The sequence below is a fragment of the Balaenoptera borealis genome (assembly GCF_965194805.1).
Source record: "Balaenoptera borealis genome assembly, chromosome: 20".
NCBI lineage: Eukaryota > Metazoa > Chordata > Mammalia > Artiodactyla > Balaenopteridae > Balaenoptera > Balaenoptera borealis.
This window is the reverse complement of record NC_138879.1, coordinates 25,574,556-25,597,729: the sequence shown is the minus strand read 5'-3', so window position 1 is coordinate 25,597,729 and position 23,174 is coordinate 25,574,556. Positions and strand designations below refer to the sequence as shown.

Genomic DNA, 23,174 nt, shown 5'->3' with positions numbered 1-23,174 from the left:
TCATCTTCTTCATACTTTTCTATATTTTCTAAATGTTATAAAATATGTGTTTTAGAATATGAAAAAATAAGTAAAATTAAAATCACTATGCAAGCATAATGTAATACTACTCTTAGCTTGGATAGACAGATTTTTTTTCCCTCCTCTTCATTTCACTCAGTGGTAGTGGGTTGTGCTGGTTCATAGCTGGGAATAGGAAAGGAAGCCACCCAAGCAGACAGAAAGTGGGGAATAGAGATCCTGTGAGAGATGGATGGTTAAAATGAATACTTCATGCCTATAGATGATAAATGTAGATATATATATATTATTTTGAACTTCTACTCTCCTTACTAAATGCTTATAAGTAAAATATCCCATGTAATTATATTTGTATATACTAAAACTGCTAAAACGGAATCAACTGGATATAATTATCCCCCAACTCATTGGGGGGATATTTGATAGTTTGATATTTTATTATGACTTTACTTTTTAAGTTTCACTTTAAATTACTTTTTTGAAGCCTTCATTTCAAAACACTTTAGAGGGCCACTTTTTAATTTAAGTACTTGTTCCTTCACCTGCAAGTGTCATCTACTCAGGGGAATAAAATGACACAAAGACAATCTCTTCCATCAGTCTCATCATTTTTTTTAAAAAAACTGATCTAAAAATACTCCCACAACTCACTAGATGAACAAATTTATAATCATGAAAACATAAAAGTCAAAAGCAAAAGCTATAGGAGGGATTATACATCTAGTATTTTATACACTTCCCAACTCATTTTATGAAGCCAGCATAACCCTGATATCAAAACTTGATACAGATATTAAGGAAAGAAAATTACAGACCAACATATAATACATTTGCCTTTCAATTTGCAATATGATGCTACTTATAGTGATTATGACCTGAAGGCGCCTGAGCAACCCTGCTCAGAAACACATTACTCACCACTGAACAAGGAAGAGATTTTCACCTCCTGTATTTAACCAAGCTTACCACTCTCTCTGGGTGGGTTTTCCATTAAGCAATCAGCCTTGTACAAACAAGAACTCCTTTAATATAAACATCATGTCCTATCACATCAGGATGCCTTAGGCTCCTGCAACTGCAAAACCAAGAGTGAAAAACACCACTGAGTAAGAACACTCCTGAGGTGCCTCTGACATCACAGCACTCACTACACATAATACCTGATGTTACAGGGTCTACACCTAGTTACCTTTGACTGGTGAGTGAGCAATACCACACTGGTGTAAATGTCCTCACACCAAAGAGAGAAGACAAAATCAGAAACATACCATAAACAATGCCACTTTTTTTCTGAATGCCTTTATTCTTTAACAAATATTTATTGAGCACTTATTACATGCTAAATACTGAAAAAGTGAACAAGATAGATCTAAACTAAAAGTTTACAGTCTACCAAAGAATAAAGACTTAAATAGACAATTAGAATAAATTGTGATATGAGTTATAATAAGAAAAGTGAGGGGGGCACAGGCCTAGAGTAGATGCAACTAGTCTAGAGGGAAGTAAGTCAGGGGAGATCTCTCAAAGACCTGACCTTTCATCGGAAACCCCCAGATTAGCAGGTCAAGTATGTATGTTGGGGATGGGGAGGAGGTGGTAGAATGAGGAAAAGAATGGCATAAGCATGGGAACATTATGTGCAAAGGTCCTGAGGTGATAGATCTTAGTTCAGTTGGAGAGACTGAAAGAATTCTAACTTGGAGGGCAGAACATAAAGTGTAGGGGTGAGAGGACAGTGACGAAAGATTATTCTGGAAGGCAAGCTTGTAGCAATATACAGTATTTTGTACTAAAAGTAATATACAATGATTTTAAGTCCCATATTTAAAAGGTAAACAGCTCTGGCAAAGATGCATCTTCCTATTATGATTCACAGCTTCCCTAAAACATAGATTCCCTCAGCTTCCAGGCAACTTATGGATATCTATTCCAGCAAACCAGAGTAGGAAAAGAAGATAGAAAAAGAAAACAAAGAAGGACAAGGGGACAGAGGGTATGTGGAACCCTGTAGACATGATATAATCATCACATCCCTGGGAGAAACCACTGCACGGCCTAAGGCCAGATGAAAAGATTCTGACTTGACAGGATGCACCCAAGATCTCTAGGTTCTGTAGACTGGTGAAAGTCTCTGACATTCTCCCAAACCTCTGACCTTGTCCATTTACGAGGCTACTCTTCTATTTGGAGAAGAATGACATCCTATGTGTCACATTTTTCAAACTAGTGAAAAATAAAGGTTGCCTCCATCTGTTTTCTAAGTAATGCTCCTAATACACAGAAAGAACAAAATATTTAAGTTGGTGTTCTTTAACAGTTACAAATTTTTTTGTTGATATATTGTTTCTAAAACTCAAAAGTTTGCTTCAATCAATCTTCTATTTGAAGGCAGGATGAATGGCCAAATGCTGCTGAAAACAATTCCACCAACCAAAAACCAATCAAAGTGTTCCTAGAGGGGATATTTTGCAAAAGTATTTGAACTACTAAAGCAGAACTCACATTTCTGAAAAGAAGGGTGCCATAAATTTCTGCCTATATTGGCATTATACCCAAGAAAATATTTGAGATTTTTGTCTACATGCAAAAAGTGTTGGCACAGGCTAAAATGACTCACCAAATTAATTCTATTAAGTTTAATGCTGGGCAGTATTTCAGACCCTCTATTTAGATTTTTTTTAAAAAGTCCCCAAGTACTTGCAAATACTCTTTAAACGTGAATGGTTGTCCTGGCTGGGCACAATCACAGAAATATCCATTCTCTCACTGCTGCTGCTTTGATAGTCATTATACTTCAACAACCTTCTGCTGACTTCCATCATCACTCCCCACCCCGTCTCATAGCCCCCTCCTCTTATCATAGCACGTCCAAGCCTGTTGGCAGCCACGCTCTTAATGGGAGATGGGGTCGGAAGTAAGGAGACAGGAGAGGAAGAGAGGGAGATGAGGAGAGGGAATTCTGTTCTCCTTTTGCTCTGGGTCCCTGCACTGGCTCTCACCTCCCCGCTAGGTGAGGCCCATTCCTGCTCTCATTCTGGCTCATTAAATAGTCTCCTCCCTAATCCTGGGAACCCCAACCTAGCTCCCACCCAGCTCCTCATACCTTTCCCAGTCCTGCCATTGGAGTCACTCCCCAGTCACAACACCAACATCAGAGCTTGGAGGTAGGGAACAGGGGATAAAGGGTGTGTTCCCACTAACAAAGAGGGACACAAAATGGTTTTTAAAAATGGGCTGAGGGCTTCCCTGGTGGCGCAGTGGTTGAGAATCTGCCTGCTAATGCAGGGGACACGGGTTCGAGCCCTGGTCTGGGAGGATCGCACATGCCGCGGAGCAACCAGGCCCGTGAGCCACAATTACTGAGCCTGCGCGTCTGGAGCCTGTGCTCCGCAACAAGAGAGGCCACGATAGTGAGAGGCCTGCGCACCGCGATGAAGAGTGGCCCCCGCTCGCTGCAACTAGAGAAAGCCTTCGCACAGAAACGAAGACCCAACACAGCCAAAAATAAATAAATTAATTAAAAAAAAAAAAAGGGCTGGCCTGGAAATCAACCTAAAGAACATGGTTCTTTTCCCCATAAAAAAAGGGATCTAAAAGAAAATACCTAAGTAAACGTTAGAAAACAATCTATTCACTATTTTTTTAAAAATTGTAGGAGCAGGATACTACTTCAGCCTCATCTCTTAAATTTTCAATGATACCTAGTGTTTTTTTCTAATCAAAATGTTTATCTTATAGATGCTTCACTCTGAACACTTTGAAGGAGTTAAAGCCTTAAAGATGAGACATCACCCCTCTAGGATGGAGATGGGAGCCTGTATGGAGAAAGGAGGGGTGTAGAAAATGTTTGTTGAGATTGTGGAGAAGAGAAGGGGCTATCAAAGGGAGGAGGGACTCCTCTCAGGGACCCACCCCAGGAGTCCTTTGCTTGGATTGATGCGATAGGCGGGGAGTAAAGATCTGCATCATCCTCGGGACTTCCTTGAGTGAGCCGCTAACAGTAAGACATCCTTTCCAGTAACAGACTATGCCCACCCACTTTGCCATGCCTAGCAAATCATGCCCGCCAAACCAAAACAATCTCTACCTTGGAAGTAACATAAGGCCACATTTCATTCTAGATACCTGAGTATTCTATTTGTCTGGGTATTTAATTAAGTGTCACAACTATCCCTTTATGTAACGTATTGCTATTTTACAGAAAAAAACAGCCTGGTTGCAGATCCAATTTCTACAAAGTCTCATAGACAGCTTCTGGTAGAAACAAACAAAAAATAATAATTTCTGATTCCTTGCTGCAAATATGCTGAAGGTATCCGACCATTAGTATTTCTGCAGTGACTCTTAAATATCTCACTAAAATCAAACCTCTGAAACTTTAGTGTTAATTTTTCTATTCTAACGATGGAAGACTTCATAGAAACCTTGTCTTGCCTATTTTCACACCAATTAAATAAAAGTATCATAGTGGGGGAAAATGACTTTTAGTTTGCTAAGAGCTTGTTTTAAACCTTGCATTAAATTTTCGATTTGGCAATTAGTTTTAATCCTTAAGGCATATGTTTTTTGCTTTTTGTTAAGAGGTAAAACTTGTTGGCAAGGCTAAAATCATACCCACCAGCTTTGTTTTGGCTTGCAGGAAGTTGTCAGCATACAATAGAGAAACTGTCAGCATGTTCTGGTTGTGGTTTGCTTCAACCTGCTGATTGTTTCTGCCCCATGACCCAAGAAATGTGTGGTGTTTATATTTTTCATTCTCTTACCTCCTGAAGGGGAAAAAAATGACAATACCTATATACTCACAGCACAGAGAAAACAAAAACCAGGAACGAAAACACAGATAGTACTTTGGATTAAGTTTTAACTACTCGCCAGTCTACAAATCTAGGATTAACACTTCTGCAATCTTCCATTTGAGAGTCTAAGAATCTATCCTACGGAAATATTTGCATATGTACGCAAAGATGCAGATATGTTCTCTACAGCACTGTGGAAATACAAAAAAATCTGGAAACGATCTAAACATCCTTCAATAGGTGAATAGTTAAAAAATTTTGAAATACTGTGCAGCAGTTTAAAAATGAATATATATATATGAATATATACATAGATTCATATGGAAAGGTATCCAATGGTGCAATGTTAAAAAACCAAGCAGTCTATATACTTTTTTTCATTTTTTTTTCATTGAACTATAGTTGATTTACAATATTGTGTTAGCTTCAGGTATACAGCAAAGTGATTCAGATATATATATATATATATACTCTTCTTCAGATTCTTTTCCATTATAGGTTATTATAAGATATTGAAGATAGCTCCCTGTGCTATAGAGTAAATCCTTGTTTATCTATTTTGTATATAGTGATGCATATCTGTTAACACCAGACTCCTAATTTACACCACCCCACCTTCTCCTTTGGTAACCATAAGTTTGTTTCCTATGTCTGTGAGTCTGTTTCTGTTTTGTAAATAAGTCCATTTGTATTATTTTTTAGATTCCACATATAAGTGATATATAATATTTGTCTTTCTCTGACTTACTTCACTTAGTACAATAATCTCTAGTCCCATCCATGTTGCTGCAAATTGCAATATTTCATTCCTTTTATGGATGAGTAATATTCCATTGTGTGTGTGTGTGTGTGTGTGTGTGTGTGTGTGTGTATCACATCTTCTTTATCCATTCATCTGTTGATGGACACTTAGGTTGCTTCCATCTCTTGGCTATTGTAAATAGTGTTGCTATGAACACTGGGGTGCATATATCTTTTCAAATTAGAGCTTTCGTCTTTTCCAGATATATGCCCAAGAGTGCGATTGCTGGATCATATGGTAGTTCTATTTTTAGTTTTTTAAGGAACCTCCATACTGTTTTCCATAGTGGTTGCACCAATTTACATTCCCACCAACAGTGTAGGAGGATTCCCTTTTCTCCACACCCTCTCCAGTATTTATTATTTGTAGACTTTTTGATGATGGCCATTCTGACTGGTGTGAGGTGATACCTCGTTGTAGTTTTGATTTGCATTTCTCTAATAATTAGCAATGTTGAGCATCTTTTCATGTGCCTGTTGCCTATCTGGTTGTCTTCTTTGTAGAAATGTCTATTTAGTTCTTCTGCCCATTTTTCAATTGAGTTGTTTGTTTTTTTCATATTGAGTTGTATAAGCTGTTTGTATATTTTGGAAATTAAGCCCTTGTTGGTCCCACAGTTTGCAAATATTTTTTCCCATTCTGTTAGGCTTTTTGTTTTGTTTTGTTTATGGTTTCCTTTGCTGTGCAAATGCTTATAAGTTTGATTAGGACTCATTTGTTTACTTTTGCTTTTATTTCTATTACCTTGGGAGACTGATCTAAGAAAACACTGCTACGATTTATGTCAGAGAATGTTTTGCCTATATTCTCTTCTAGGCATCCTATGATGTCATGTCTTATATTTAAGTTTTTACGCCATTTTGAGTTTATTTTTGTGTATGATGTGAGGGAGTGTTCTAATGTACGTTATTGATTTACATGAGGCTGTCCAGCTCTCCCAACACCACTTGCTGAAGAGGCTGTCTTTTCTCCATTGTATATGCTTGCTTCCTTTGTCAAAGATTAATTGACCTTAACTATGTGTTTCTCGGCTCTCTATTCTGTTCCATTGATCTATATGTCTGTTTTTGTGCCAATACCATGCTGTTTTTTTTTAAATAAATTTATTTATTTTATTTATTTATTTTTGGCTGTGTTGGGTCTTTGCTGCTGTGTGCAGGCTTTCTCTACTTGCGGCGAGCAGGGGCTACTCTTTGTTGTGGTGCGTGGGCTTCTCATTGCGGTGGCTTCTCTTATTGCAGAGCACAGGCTCTAGATGCACAGGCTTCAGTAGTTGTGGCACGCGGGCTGAGTAGTTGTGCCTCATGGGCTCTAGAGCGCAGGCTCAGTAGTTGTGGCGCACAAGCTTAGTTGCTCCACAGCATGTGGGATCTTCCGGGACCAGGGCTCGAACCTGTGTCCCCTGCATTGTCAGGCAGATTCTTAACCACTGCGCCACCAGGGAAGCCCTACCATGTTGTTTTGATTACTGTAGCTTTGAATATTGTCTGAAGCCTGGGAGGGTTATGCCTCCAGCTTTGTTCTTTTTCCTCAGGATTGCTTTGGAAATTCTGGGTCTTCTGTGGTTCCATAAAAAATTTAAGATTATTTGTTCTAGTTGTGTGAAAAATGTCATGGGTAGTTTGATAGGGATCACATTAAATCTGTATGTTGCTTTGGGTAGTATGGCCATTTTAACAATATTAATTCTTCCAATCAAAGAGCATGGGATATCTTTCCATTTCTTTGAATCATTTTCAATTTCTTTTATCATTGTTTTATAGTTCTCTGCATATAGGTCTTTCACCTCCTTGGTTAGGTTTATTTCTAGGTATGTTTTTGACACAATTTTAAATGGGATTGTTTTTTCACTTTCTCTTTCTTATATTTCATTGTTAGTGTAAAAAAAATTCAACAGATTTCTGTATATTAATCTTGTAACCTGCTACCTTGCTGAATTCATTTATTAGTTCTAATAGTTTTTGTGTGGAGTCTTTAGGGTCTTCTCTATAGAGTATCATGTCATCTGCATATAATGACAATTTTACCTCTTCCCTTCCAACATGGATACCTTTTATTTCTTTTTCTTGTCTGACTGCTGTGGCTAGGTCAAGTAGTCTATATACTTCTATGTTGTGCAAATATTCTACAATAAAAATGTATCCATAAGTTATTTTTGTAATTAAAACAATACATGGACCATAACATCTACCAGAATATCTAAAAATAAAAAGACCACAACATCAAGTGTTGGTGAGGAAACGGAGCACTTGGAATTCTCATACACTGTTGGTGGGATTGTAAAATAGGTACAATCACTTTGGGAAACTGGAGTTTCCAATAAAATTAAATGTATTCATACCCTACGACCAAGTAATTCCACTCTTAGATATTTATCCAGGAGAAATGAGTGTTTATGTTACAAAACAAGTTATACAAGAATGCTCATAGCAGCTATATTCATAATAACCCAAAACTGAACAACTCAATGTTCAAGAGAAGAAGAATGGATAAACAAACTGTGGAATATTCACACAATGGAATACTACTTAGCAAAAGGATAAGATAAATCTGATACACAGAACAACATGGATAACTCTCAAAAACATTATGCTGAGGACAGACACAAAAGAGATCATACTGATCTATGAAGTTCCAGAACTGGAAAGGAAACTTTCTAGGGAGATGGAAATGTTTACGTCTTGATGTGGGTTGTAGTCACACAGTCACACAGTCATACATACATGAAAGTCATCCAGTTGTAACACTTAACATTAGTGCATTTTATGTACGTAAATCATACCTTAATAAAGTACTGGGAAGGAAGGAAGGAAGAGAGGGAGGAATCGATGGATGAAGAGGCTCACACAAAGAGTTATCAAAAAGGAAAATTTACTTTAAAGAGAGAGTGATTTTAAGGGCGTTTATTACAATGCAGTTAAGAGAGATTTTCTGTAGCTTTCTAAGTATCCAGGATACTTCTCATACTTGATTTATAATATACAGTACCTTAATTAATTCCAACTCAACTACTATATTGGTTTAAGTATGTATAAGTATGTGCCACTGGATACATTTTAGTAAAGTTCCTATTATGTGAATAAAAATTTTATTTCCCTATAACATACTAATATTAGAATATCAACAATGTTAAGAGGAGACCCTAGATGAGAATTTAAGTAATTCATAAATGATTTTATCAAAGCCATAAGCCTTCAGGAAAGCTTGCTCTCTGGATGCTAAGACCACTCTGTTTCTAAGCCCACATCTGTCCTATGTTCCATGTAAAAGCTGGATAGTAAAATTAAACAGTGGAACTCAAAGACTCCAAACCTGAAAAGCCAGCTGTTATAATCACCTAACCTATAATGCAGCACTGACAAACTGGAAAAGCAAGCAATGAACTTGGAAACACAGGGGAAATAAATATGAATAAACGTAGCAGAAATTATAGGATTTCTGTACAGTGTAATGGTTTATAACATGAAAAAATTAGATCTATGATAGTTATGTTAATATGTTAAGATTCTTAGATGATGGTAAAACTTGAAACTTATCTTATTTTTCCTGTATTTAAAATGATTAAAAATTGTTTAAGTATTACACTTATATAAAGAGGTAAAAATGTTATTATCTTAATAGCTGGCACTAGAATTCCTCTTAGGAAGAGAATCGCCATGGTTTGGCAAAGTAATTTGTTTCTCCATGTGTGGGTGTTGGTGGGAACCTAAACCACTAAACAGATAGCTAAACTGCCTTTCCATGTGGCAAGGGAAAAAAAAATTTTTTTTGTTTTGCTCCAGATAGGATAAAGGGAGAAAGTGCCAGTGAGAAAGCATAAGGCTGAGAACTACATCAGGTGAAAGGCCAGAGGTCACTGTCTGATGACTGGAGTGGGAAAAGGGGCTTTAGGAATAGGGATGCCTAATATTCAATTTGAAATCGTTTGCATTACTGCAGTGGAAACCCTTCCTCCCTCTCCCCGCACCCGCTGACTCTCCAGTGATGTCTTCTACACTCACAGGGACTTCATGTGGGTAGGTCTTTGTGGAAATTGAAGGCAAGGATATATGTCAAGAACATGGTTTCTCAACCTTGGCACTAATGACATTTGGGGCTGGATAATTCTTTGTTGTGGAGGCTATCCTATGCATTGTAGGAAGCTGAGCAGCATCCCTGGCCTCTACCCATTAGGTGCCAATAGCACCCTCCCCAGCTGTGACAACAAAAAATGTCTCCAAGTGTTGCCAAATGCCCCCATGGGACAAAATCACCCCATTTGGGAACCGCTAGTTTAGGCCTACAGAAAGCACACATGGAAGGAGGGGATCCTGGAAGCAAAAGTAACCTTGAGAATGCATACCCATTGAGAATTATCCAGATCTTGAGGAGATGTTTGGGCTTCCACAATGGGGAGTAGATCTTGCCTAGAGTTCAAAAGGCCTGGGCAGACCAGTTAACATCTAGGCTATACCCACAATGAAACTAAAATATTTCTACCAATTAAAAAAATAGTTCTGGGGCTTCCCTGGTGGTGCAGTGGTTGAGAGTCTGCCTGCCAATGCAGGGGACATGGGTTCGAGCCCTGGTCTGGGAAGATCCCACATGCCGCGGAGCAACTAGGCCCGTGAGTCACAATTACTGAGCCTGCGCGACTGGAGCTTGTGCTCCGCAACAAGAGAGGCCGCGATAGTGAGAGGCCTGCGCACCGTGATGAAGAGTGGCCCCCACTTGCCGCAACTAGAGAAAGCCCTCGCACAGAAACGAAGACCCAACACAGCCAAAAATAAATAAATTAATTAATTAAAAAAAAAATAGTTCTGTTTATAAAAACAGAAAGGGAGAAGGGGAAGATTAAACCTTTCATTTTTTTTCAACTGACAAGTAGTACAAAAATACTATTTTTACACAAACACACACACATACAAAGCATTCTATAACAAGGTAGGGAACACATGTCTTTCTTAAGTTAGCAGGGAAGCTAACTTCCTCTCTCTTTTCTCCAAAAAGCTTCTCATAGAAATAATCACTGGACTCTGATCTAAGGAAGGAAGGAAATGAAGAAAATCCTGAAAGAACCCCTACAAACCTCCCCTAATTTGGAGTAGCAAGGATGAACCACCAACCCAAGCAAAGGGCCATGCCTAGGAGTTTTCCTGTGGAGAGGCAGCTGCAAGAAGAGAGATCAATAGGACTTTCTCAAAGAAAAAAAAAAATTTAATTTTATTTACCAAACATATGGTGTGTAATACATTCTAGATATTATTCTAAGTTCTTTTCAAATATTTAGTCCTTTATTCCTCATTTAAATTCTATGAGATAGGTACTATTATTATCCCCATTTTACAGCTAAGACCCAAAGTTAAATACTAGTAAGAAAGTGGCAGAGTCAGGATTTGAACCTAGGCAAACTTATCACAAAACAAATATACAGGACCTATGAGAAAACAAAGTTCGAAAAGAAAACTATATCTTGAAGAACTAGAGAAAATGTCTCCCTCTGAAGTAGATTTATTATTAAAGAACACAAATGTTTAGAAAATTTCTAATCATATTTTCAACAACATTCAAAAACTCATTATGGGCTTCCCTGGTGGTGCAGTGGTTGAGAATCTGCCTGCCAATGCAGGGGACACGGGTTCGAGCCCTGGTCTGGGAAGATCCCACATGCCGTGGAGCAACTGGGCCCATGAGCCACAACTACTGAGCCTGCGCGTCTGGAGCCTGGGCTCTGCAACAAGAGAGGCCGTGATAGTGAGAGGCCCACGCACCGCGATGAAGACTGGCCCCCGCTCGCTGCAACTAGAGAAAGCCCTCGCACAGAAACGAAGACCCAACACAGCCAAAAATAAAAAATAAATACATAAATAAATTTATTTTAAAAAAAGTCATTATGCCTATAAGCCATATTTACAGATGTAATGAAAATGAAACAATGAGTGATGAGGAAAGAACACATGGAAATTTTTTTTAAATAAATAAATGCTGAATTTAAAACTGTAATGAAGTCACTGACGGATGAGACAATAAAAGAGATGAAACACAGAGAATAGATCAGGGTCCTAATATATTTATAATATAAATCCTAGTATGACAGAATAAAAGAGATGGAGTAGAAGCAATGACAATAGAAAAAATTTTCTCAAGTTAAAGACCTGAGTCTTTAGATCAAAAGGGTTCACTAAATACCAGGCAAAATTATTAAAATGTCTAAAACCTTGAAATTATCTAGTGACATTTTTGAGAGCAAAGAAAAATATCCTATAAACATCCAGGCAGGCGGTGGGAGGAATGGGTTATAAAAGAAATATATCAGGCTGGCATCAGACTTCTCCTCCACAAAATCGAAGACCAGAAGATAAGGGTAAAACTTCGAGAGTTTAAGTTGAGAGAAAGGGGAAGAAAGGGAAAGAGTGTGACCCTAGAACCTCATGCCCACAGCTAAGTTTATATGAAACTAGATAGACACATACTCAAACTTGGAGGGGCTCAGTAAGGGTACTATCAAAGTACTCTTCCTGAGAAATTTACTCAGCATTATATTCTCAATTGTCATCTAGTAGGGTTTTATGCACTGTCCAATACAGCAGGCACTGTGGCTACTGAGCAGCTGAAATGTAGCTAGTGCAATTGCATAACTGATTTTTTTGGTTTTATTTAATTTTAGTTAATTTAAATTTAAATAGCCACATGCAGCCAGTGGCTACCATTCCAGCAAAGTCTAAATATCTAAGAGATAAAGAGTTTAAGAATGAAAAAGCCATGATACAAAAAGTAAGCAATGAACAAGTTAAACAGGAAGAAAAAATATTATTATAGCTATGGTTTTAAATATTATGCAAATGTCAAAAAATAATTATTGTAATCTAATATACACAATAAAACATTAATAATTCTCTGAATCTAAAATCCAAGATTATATCAGCAGTTTCACATTTCACACAGGAGGAAAGAGCTAGAAGATATTGTTTCATTCTTAACGTTGCTAATCAGAGGGAAATGTTTTTGGTATTTTTTTTCCCATAAAGGTAAAACTATCAGTGGAATAAAACCAGGATGTATAACTTCAAAATCACTCAAAAGAAAAAAAAGAACTTAGTGATCTAGGAAAATGCTCAGGAGACCATAACAAATAAAAACTATCAGTGGAAAAATCAGTATACAAAACTATACACACAAAATGTCACAACTTTTAAAGCATGTACAAATAATAATAACTGAAAGAAATAAATGAAAATTTAACAATTGTTGACTATGGGTGGCTGTATATCCTTGTGTTTTCTAAATTTTCTACAATGAGCATTATTGCTCTTATGTGTTTTCTAAATTTTCTACAATGAGCATTATTGCTCTTATAACCAAAAAATTTAACAAAAAATAAATAGAAGTATGGTCATATACCTTTCAGAATTCAACCAAAGTAACATCACCTATCTAGAAGACAACCCAGTATCAAAAATTAAGTAAAAAAGACCCTGAGCAGCCACAGTACATGTTACAAAGTGCAGGCCTAACGGTTTGGGTACTGTGTTCATCAAGAGAGCCCTTCATACTTTCTTTCACACATATCTTAATTCCAATGAACTTAATTATCTGATGTTCCAATAGCATTGGAGATACAGATACACTGAGAGCAGTGCAAAGTGATAGGCCTGGTCTAACAGTAGGGAAAAAAAAATGACAAAAATTAAAACGTAAAACAGACACAGACATTCACAAAGCAGTCCAGGGGCAATTATGGCAGAAAAATCCCTAAACAACTCAATATTCCCATAAAGTATGATAAATGATAGTCGCTGTAACAACTCTGACTTATAGTGTTCAGAGGAGGTGCCTTTGAACACAGACTGGTTGGTTGAGGAAGTGTGAAAAGTTCCTACTGCATCTGAGAAAAAAACTGATCACAAATGTTTATAATAAAAAGAGTGCTTAAAGAGAATATCTTCAGCTATCCAGCACAACTCACTCCCGCGAGTTCCACAGAGTTGGAGTTTTACTATGTTGAAAAGGATTTTATGGTTGGCTACATGGAGGACCAATACAAATCTGGAGAACAATCTGGAAGGAAATGATTAATGACTTCTTCTTTCCAAGAAAGTTTAAAAATAAGTAACCATAGGCATATTGGAATCAGCGTTAATGCAGCAATTGCTACTAAATGCAGCCGAGTTGTGGATGTTATTTTGTCTCTAATCCATATTTGAGCAGGATTTAGGTACCTTGTAGGTAGTTGGGACCTATTAGCTATTAAAGTCAGTAAGCCCCATTCCATCACACAAGACAAATTGTGAACTAAAGAAATATTTATTCTCCTTCCTTCATACTTGCCTCTTGTGCTTCTGACTTCAAAAGTGGGGCTAGAAAGGCAAGGAAGAAACTGATTATGTTTGTATCTGTGAAACAAAGATTATGCAAACTGCCAGCACTCCATTGTTTTTGTTTTCAGCGTGGTTATCACCAAACAAAAACGAAAAGATAACTTCTACATCTGAAGCCTGATTATTTGAAAACAGACCTGAATATTTCCTTCTCTTTCAATAAGGCAGTAAATGCCCTTCACTTTACTTATCTATAAGGTACTTATTTGCTGATATGGACTAGTTTCTATTTCTATATGAGAGCTTGACAGAGTCTATCTGAGGAAGATGTTTCCTGAGTTACCCTAGAAACCTCTCACTACTTTAATATTTGCCCAAAATCCAAGAAAGCATTAAAAAAAAAAAAAAAATCCCCACCTTCCACACACCCTTAGAGCTACCAAGAGAAAAGCATAATCACAACCCTGGTTAATGGCCCTTTCGAACTCTGACCTCTCTAAGCTTCTTTTCGTTTTTTGTTCCTTTTCCTTTTAAATAACCTTCCTGGTTGTTTCTTCCTATTACAAAAGTAATACATGGTCATTGTCATGGTTCAAACAACATGAAGATGTATGAAATAAAATTAGTAATCTCTCCCCCACTCTCTCACTCCCCTCCCTAGGAAACCAATGTTAGGAGCTTGGTGTATATTCTTTCTTAGTCCCTCCTAGGCTTACACAAACATACATAATATATGGGGTTTTGTTGCTGTTTTCAAACATAAATGGTATATTATATATACTACGGTGTACCTTGCTTTTTAGTCTTAAAAATATGTTATGGACACTTTCCAAGCCGACATATACAGATCCACCACAACCTTTTTAATGGCTGCAAAATATTCCATAAAATGAATAATCATTCATACCATCACCTGACCTTTCCTAACTCATGGACATTTACTATGGACCCTGGTACACATACTTCATGTCCTTTAATTTCAGTAACACGGATTCCTAGAAGTGGAGCTTCTTGGTCAAATGAAACATTTTCAAATGTTTAAAATTTAACAAAATTAATTTTAGACCTTCAGAATTTCTGTTCCCTTCTTCATTATGCAAAATTTGGCATAAACCTTTCACAATGCTTTGCATATTTTATTTTTCAAAGCACACATACTATGTCAAAAAATGCCCCTGTCATTTATGCTCATGTAGTTATAAATAAATAAATGCTTAAGTTAGGGCTGTGATGGCTAGTGTTAAATCACTGTGTAAATGCTTATGCCTTGGTTTATGAAAGTAGTAATTCATTGTGGAAACTCCACCCGCACGGCCTGTGGCAGCACTAAAGTGGCAGCACTCTCACCCTGTGACTCCCTCCACTGAGTGACGACATAGAGATCAGGACCTACATATTTTCTAATTGTCAACAGTTAACCTTAAAAAGTGTGTGTGGGGGGGTGGGGAGACAAACAGCAACAGACGATAAATGGATAGCCATTATGGGTTTATAATATCTACAAATTATTTGTAGTACAATGAATAATTCTGCTGGTCTACACCAGAGTGTGTTCCATGAAAAACAAAACCTACAACCAATATGTTGCTATGATTACATGAACCTTTCAAAAGCATATTCTTCAAACACTTTTCAATAGAATTATTGGTTGAATCCCACTTTCACATTTTTCTCTCTACTTCAGATTCAGACTCTAATTGCAAACTTAAAAAAAAAAAAGCCTTAAAGAAATATATTAACCAACAAAGCTCCTTAAAATTTAATCTCAGACTCCTCCCTATATTCTAAAGACCCGAGCACCAACAGAGATTGTTAAGACACAGCAAGTTTGATACAAAAGTATGTGACACGCAATTAATCTCCATTCATACCCTGCTCTACTTGTCAGCAAACAAAGGTTCTGCTTTAGGAGGAGATCTGAAGACTTCAATTAAAAACAGTCAGCTAACAAGAAAATAATCTAAACTAAAGGAAGGTGGCAGGTGCAGAAATGAGCTGTTTACCAAAGTGTCAGTTTTGAACAATAAAGAACTGCACATCAAAAACGTTGAAGGAGTGGATGTCATTGCAAGCTTCTGAAAATTAAAAGGAATCTTCTACCAAGGCGGCACACAAAATGGAAGTCTAGTTTAACTAGGTTGTAAAATAGGTTCCCTCTCAACAAATGACAGATACCAATAAAAAGAATCAGATTATACCTTTAACTGCAAGGGCAGAATGAAACTTTTTGCCACAGTTCCTTCTCTCCTGGAAACCAGACATGTAGAGCCTCTCTTTACACTTGGAATTATTGAACCAACAGTAGAGGGAAAGGCTGGGTTGCTTCTTCTTAGACACCCAGGTGATGCTTTTACCCTGCAAATACTGTTCTATTCTGAAAGTTTAGATTCACTCGGGTCATAAGTAAAATAAATTTGGAAACTTCACCTCAGAAGAAATACCTAGTTGACAGCTTTTACAGAGAAGCAACCCAGAATGGAAACCGAGCCACAAACAGACTGAAAAGACTTGCCAAATATTTGATTAGGAGGCATTTAGACCAAAATAACAAGATAATGGAGATATAAAACCAATTAAATTGAGAGAAACTGAAAAACAAAAAAACAAAAAAAAACTTCTTGCCAAAAGTATGACCTGCCCAAAGCAGGCCATTTGTCACATAGATGCCAAAAGGCTTAATTCGGATGAGTTTCCTCCTGGGACCCTTATGCAAGCACAGATTCCAGGTCCCCGTCCTTCCAGGAAGGTCAGTTACAGGAACAGCAAGTTACTTTCACCAGAAAAAGTGTGAAGCAAGCAGATGATCTTGTGACTCTGGAGTGTTACAGCGGGATGTGTTGAGTGTTAGTGACTGAACACACCGCAATGGGGCACTTCTAGAAAGGGAAGAGATGTAAATACTAGGATCCGCCTGCCCCAGGTGCATGAGGGACCCCCGGAGCTGCAGGAGGGTGAAGGGGACCTAGGGTCTGGGTGCCCGGGCCTTGGCTGACAGGAGCCCGTGAGCCCTCACAGCCCCTTGGGAGCCTGGGGCGCTCTAAGCAGGAAGGTCAAGGCACCCTGTGAGCGGCACGGACGGAGTCAGGGCGGGAGAGGGACGAGAGCGAAACCTATAGGCGCAGGGCGTCCCGAGGAGAAAGGGACAGCTTGAAGGCCAGCACGGCGGCCCGGGGACCATGAACGCGGCCTGAACTTGCTCAGAAGCCTGGAGGCTACGTGGGAGGTGGAGACGCCTTGAGGAAAAAGAAAATGTGTTACTGAGGCGAGTGAAAGGGACCCTGGGCGGGGGATGAACAGCTGGCTCTGCAGAGTCAGGACTCCGGCAGCCTCGAGGTTCTAGAAGGCGGTGGGTGAGGGAGCTGACGGGGAAGGCCGGCCTTGGGAGCCGCTGTCGTCTCGGCTGCTGCCGGGCTCGGCACGTGAGACTCCCGGCGGGGCATTACCTTCCAGGAGCCAAAGGATCTCCTCGGGGAGGGCGGCGGCGGCCTGCATGTGGCGGGCGGCGGGAGAGGGGCGGGCGGGCTGCAGCGGCACCTGGCCCTCTGTCGCCGGCGTCGCGGGGCTGAGCCGCAGGGCGGGGCGCGCTCAGGAAGCGGCGCGCCGCGGGCGGGACGCCGGGGCGGCGGCTACACCTGTGCGCCGGGCCCGCGGCCCTCACGACGGTGCCCGAGGGAGGAGGCGGCCGCCCCGCGCCCCCCGCACCCCAGCCCCCGGTCAAAACAAAGACGCGACGCCACCCCCAGGTACCCCCGTCCCCGGGAGGCTCCCCATCCTAAGTCCCGGACAGCGGGCCTCGGGGGCAGGTTGAAAAGCCACCGTGGCGCCGCAATGAAGCTCGAGGAGGCAGAATCCGAGGACGGGGTCAGGCCCCGCCAAGTCGGACAGCAGTCATTTCCAACCCAAATCGCTCGTCCACGCCCAGAAAACCAGGGCAGAACCGCTTGTCAGGCAAACCAGGACGTTTCAAGGGAATGACCATAAGTCCCAATAAATAATCTCAAGCCACCAACTTTGGGGAGAATCAGGGCAGTCCGGCTGCAATGGACACAGGGAGCCAAAGTGTCCCTTCCTCCCTAAGTCTGAAAGGATGCAAGGAAAAGAAGGGGTAACCCAGGGAGAAAGCTGAGGGAGAGGGGGACCCAGCCCTTTCCCTCTAAGAGCTGACAAAGGGAGGAAAGAGAAGGACAAGATCACAGAAGTGTGCTTCCCTCTTATTCAAAGTAGTAGGTGTTGGGTGTCAATGTCCTGGCTGTGATATGGTCCTGTGATATTGCACGATGTTACCTGGGTAAAGAGGATAGCTCTGTATTATTTATCATAACTTCTGTGAATCTACAATTATCTTAAAGAGTGGTTTTTTTTAAGTACAATAGGCCAAGTACCATGAAAAAAGTATAAAGCGCTCGCTAAAAGGAGGGAGATGAATATAATAAGAAAAAGAGGGACGTGCCAGTGTATGTGTGTTTAGCGGTGTGTGTGGCATTTGAGATGACTCTGAACACACCAGACTTTGAAGGGGCAGGAGGGCTTTCCAGGTGGAAGGACCAGAGTAAACAAAGATGGAAAAGCCTTCTGCTTGAGGAACAGCTAAATGACCCTCTTTTACTGGATGGTGTAGGGAAATTTGTCAAGAAAAATTGAGGTTCTACTGTAAAGGGACTTGAAAGTCAGAGTGAGGATTCTGAACTCAGTTGAGTGGACATTGGGGAGGCGTTGACAAATTTTGAGCTGGGGAGTGAGCTAAACTGAGCCCCTGTATAGTATGTGATCTTATACACATCTCACTTCACCTCTACCAATTTCCTCTTTGTAAAAAATGGAGTTTCTATTCTCAGATTCTACCTACAGAATATGTGGGAAGCACTGGGAGTGGTAAGAGAAAGAAAACGGAGAAGACGGGTGAAGTGGCTTTTACAGCAGCATCAGGGGAAATAATGACAGAACTGTGGATATGGGGATGGGAGCAGCAAGGAGAAACTCTCCAGAAGGACTCCTGGTAGCAGTGCCTGACTCCTGGCATAGTTTCCTTCCAGAGATACAGCTTCAGGGTTGGGGGCTTGATCCTTTAAGTGGTCCAGCGGCTTTGAGCCATCTATACATCTGAGTCCTGCCATCTGAAGAGGAATGGTGCCTTGGTTTCAGGGTTACATGACGCAACCACAAGTTGCAGTAAATTGAGGTAGAAATGTGGGGGACAGGGGCTGGCAAGAGTCTCAGGGAATCCGGCTCCTGTTGCAAGGCCTTCTTGCCCTGGGAAAGTTAACAGTGGGCAGGCTGCCTCCTCTAGGCTCCAGAGCAATACCAGTTCCCTGCTGGGGCATTTTTATTTTTACCACACTCAGTGCTCCTTCTACAAAATTTTAGCTGCTCTGGAATCATTTTTGAGTACTTTTGACATGTGTTAAAAGGCAAGGGAGACTATATGGAAACTCTCTGTACTACCGTTGCAATTTTTCTTAAATCTAAAACTGTTCTAAAAAACAACGAGGGAAACACGGTCCCTCCTATACGTAACCCCAGCACTTTGCCTCGCTTTCCTCTCAGCAGTGGAAGGAAATTTGACAATCTCCCCCTCTTCTTTAAGGATATTTGTCAAAGGCTGATCTAGGCTACAAGTTAAAGGGTTGTTTGATAAAAAGCAATAATTGCATGTCCTATCAGGCCTCACTGCCTGTCATAGCTTACTTATACCAAGGGAAGCAGCAGAAACTCAAGGCAAAGATATTCTACATCCATTGTGGGTTTTAGAGGGATGGGGTAGAGGGAGGTGCAGAGCTGGGTAGAGTGCAGTGACTGGCAGATTCCAATATGCCATTGTCATGTTGCATCAAGTTTCCTCTTGCAGACAGAAACCTGCCTCCACACATGAGCGCAGCCCCTCCTTAATCATCTAAGGACCCTGGTTCAGCAGTCAGCCTTACTCCTAATGACATTCTGTTAAATGGACAAATTCCTCTGAAGCCTTGTCCTTCTTTGAAATCCAATTTTGCAGGAAGCCAAATCTGATTGGGGGTAGCCATGGAAACCACACTGAGGAGTCTTGGAGGAGGTAGAGAGAGGCAAGGCAAAACATGATAGTCAAGAGTCTTTTACTGCTCTGTCGGAAATATCAAAGGGATCTGGAGAGGTTGGCAGCAGACGAGTCCCTGCCCGGGTCCTGTTCTGTGTGGCTGGGTACCATGTGGCTGTCATGGGAGTAAGCAGCCAGCTGTCTCCACACGCAGGCAGGGGGATGGAGCAGAATACACAAGTCCCAGGTCTGTCTGCCTCCCTCTTTTTCCCCTCCCCCCAGCCCCAATTCCAGCAAGATCCTAGCATCCCCTTCTTAGCTGTCTCCCCTTTAAAGGCAAACAACAAAAGAATGACAAGGTTAAAATACAAGGCCCTCACAGATAAGAGGTCCTTTGGAGCAGAGGCCATGAAATTAATCTGAAATTCCTTGTAATTAGATAAGATAAGGGTATCTAAAGAGATGCAGAGCAGCCAGGAATGGAGTCCACAGCACGATATGCAGAAAGGATACCGCCTGGTCCACAGGGGCCCCTCACACACTGTCAGGAGACAGAAGACACAGAAAACAGGGCCCATGCCAGCCTCTGGGCTGCTTGGAGATGCCGTTTACACGTTCTCATGCCAGGTGGGCGCTCACTGAATATGCATCCATGGAGTGTCCAGAGGGCTCAATCAGGAAGAAACAAAAGCATCTGGCACCCAGAATGGCATGGGTAGGAACAACTGCTAGCAAAGCAGGAGCTGGCTGGCACTGCTCCGCCCTGGGTGAAATGGGTCTGGAGAGGGGACTGCAGAGGGCAGCTCTTGGGCTTTATTCTGAGCTGGTTATTGATCCCTGGATGCTGGGTCACGACACACGGCGGAGCTGACGTCTGCCCTGTGGATGTGCGGCCGCTGCATCTCAGCCCCTCGGTCCCAACCCCATCAACTGGGCTTATTGACTCTTTTATTGACGATGCTGGGGCCTAATGGGGACAAGAGCTGCACACTTCATTAAGGACTGTGGAAGGAGAGGTGATGCATCCAGCCGGTGCCAAGAACCAGGCTCACTGCATGCTTGGCAAGACCCCGGAAACCAAGCCTCATGGCACCCTTGAGGCAGAGGAGCTGGACACAAGATGCTTGCTTGGGCACATCGCTCAGTGGCCTTAAGATGCAGGGTTTCCACAGCTTGCCAGAAGCCTTGCTCTTACTAATTAGCGAATCTTTCCATTTAGGTGGGTCCTATTATACACACACTCACACAAATGCACTTCGATGGCCTCCCCTTCCAGCTCACATTTCCAGATTCTTTGCACTAATACATACAACAATATAAGCAGGTTCTCGTATCATATCAGGGAACATTCCCAAAGCAGGTTCTCAGTGAGGCGCAGTCTCAGAATAGAATGAGGGACTATTAAAACTCAAAAGAGTCTTCAAGGTGATTCAAATTTAAGATAAGGAACTGACCTAGTGCTCTGCACAGGGCCACCCACATCACCAGGGGCTGTGCTGGCATTAGAATCCTGGTTCTCTAGTGCTGGTCCAAAACTCTTATAGAACTGAACATCTGAGATGGATAGATAATTACAGCCCAGGGATCACTGAGCAGCTCTGTGAGACAGTCAGAGTTGGTCTCCCTCCATCTAAATAGTAACATTTCTTTCTTTGTTCTTTATCTCATATTTCTATCACTCCCCTTATTATTTTTCCCTAATATTTCCCACTTATTTTTTTGTATCTTCTTTGCCTATCCCTGAGACCGCATTAGACATCCCTCAGGGGCACTGCTGAGTCGAACAGAGGCCCTAAAGACCAAAGAGGTTGCTGACTCTGACATTCTCTGTCTTTGATTGGTTCTCTTGGGAGTCTGAAGTGTGGGGGGGGTGCGGGGCATGCGGAAAGTGTCAGCTGCAGCCAGATGAGGCTGTGCACTCTCTGCGTGAGACGTGCAGGCAGTCTGTGGGGTTAATCTGCATGAGAGGCAGGTGGGGCCAAGGCTAATTTTACAGGCTAGGTATTTGCAGACATGATAAATTTGGAAAACTATGGAAGCAGTAACCCTTTCTTTTAGGGGTGATTAGGGAGATTAAAAGTAAATAATAGAAGGGAAGCAACCTTACAAAGGTAGAACTGGCTTTCTTTGATTTCCTTTCATTTATTATTTCAAAAGGCAAAAGTTTAAGCTCGTAAGCCCCTTCCTTCATTTCTTCCCTTTCTTCTCCCTCACTTTACTACAGGTGTTAGAATTCAGGGTTGGGGCAGAGGGATTCAAGGTGAAAGAAGAGGCAATTATTTAGAATCTGATAGAAAGTGCTGGTCTGCACCGCACAGGTGCACACATGCTTGGAGGAATATGCACACTAAGAGAAACTGATGTAATCTGGCCAGACTCACCAGTATTTACAAATACCAACAGAAACACTACCTGGAGTCAGAAATAACACCAGCAATGGCTGATTATTTCAATACAAGAAAGTGGGTGAAAATACCCTTCCCCTAGTGGGCATCCTGTGTGTAATGACCTTTAGGTCCCCGAAATACATTCTTTCCTTTCCTGCAGAATTGTGTCAATGTCCATTTTGATTTTTCCCTTTCTAGATGTCTAATCCTAAACATCCTTGTCCTAAACGTCCTAAACATCCTTGGACTTCCTTTCCAGCAGCATTTTCTACCAGTGTAAACCATGCTCTTTCATATACAAGACAGCACTATCGGTCCTTGTTGCATTGATTTTTAGACTTTACTTTGAATTGAAAAGTAATTCAATTCAGTGAATTGTCCCTTCTCTTATCTTTTCACAGAATTCATGATCCCCCCCATCTCCTACCACCTTTTAGATCTTCAATCTCACTGTCTTTTTCATCTTCAGTCTTTCCCTCTGTCTGCTAACATCCTTGGTCTCCTCTATCCTAAAAACAAAACAAAACAAACAAAAACATTCCTTCAACCCTGCTACCTTCTCCAATCTCATCCTTTCTTCTCCTTCCTTCCCCCCATCAGGTCTCATGTCCTTTGCCTGTCTTTGCACCAGTGAAGTGACTCTCCTGAGGGCATCGATGCCCTCCTTCCTTCTCACCTCTGCTTAGTCTTTACCAACCTCTCTCTGCAGCACTGCGTAGCACTGGCCACTTGCTCTTGCTTTGGGCGCCCAGCTTCCTTGGCACTGCCCTATCCCGGTCTTCTTCCTATCTTTCCTAACTATTATTTCTCTGCTTCCTTCTTTGGCTCTCTTCATTTCACCTTCTAGTCACAGGTAATCAC

At 41.0% G+C, this 23,174-nt stretch overlaps 1 protein-coding gene across 2 annotated transcripts in view; it reads right to left on the bottom strand.

The window, feature by feature from the left end:
* SKAP1 (src kinase associated phosphoprotein 1) overlaps positions 1-17,451 on the bottom strand; it is a 282,155-nt gene extending 264,704 nt beyond the window's left edge. For both annotated transcript variants that reach the window (XM_082373185.1, XM_082373186.1), the window contains exon 1: positions 17,360-17,451. In XM_082373185.1, the coding sequence (XP_082229311.1) occupies positions 17,360-17,408 (49 nt within the window). In that variant the 5' untranslated portion in view covers positions 17,409-17,451. The remainder of the gene's footprint in view (positions 1-17,359) is intronic.
* Positions 17,452-23,174: the final 5,723 nt, after the last annotated feature.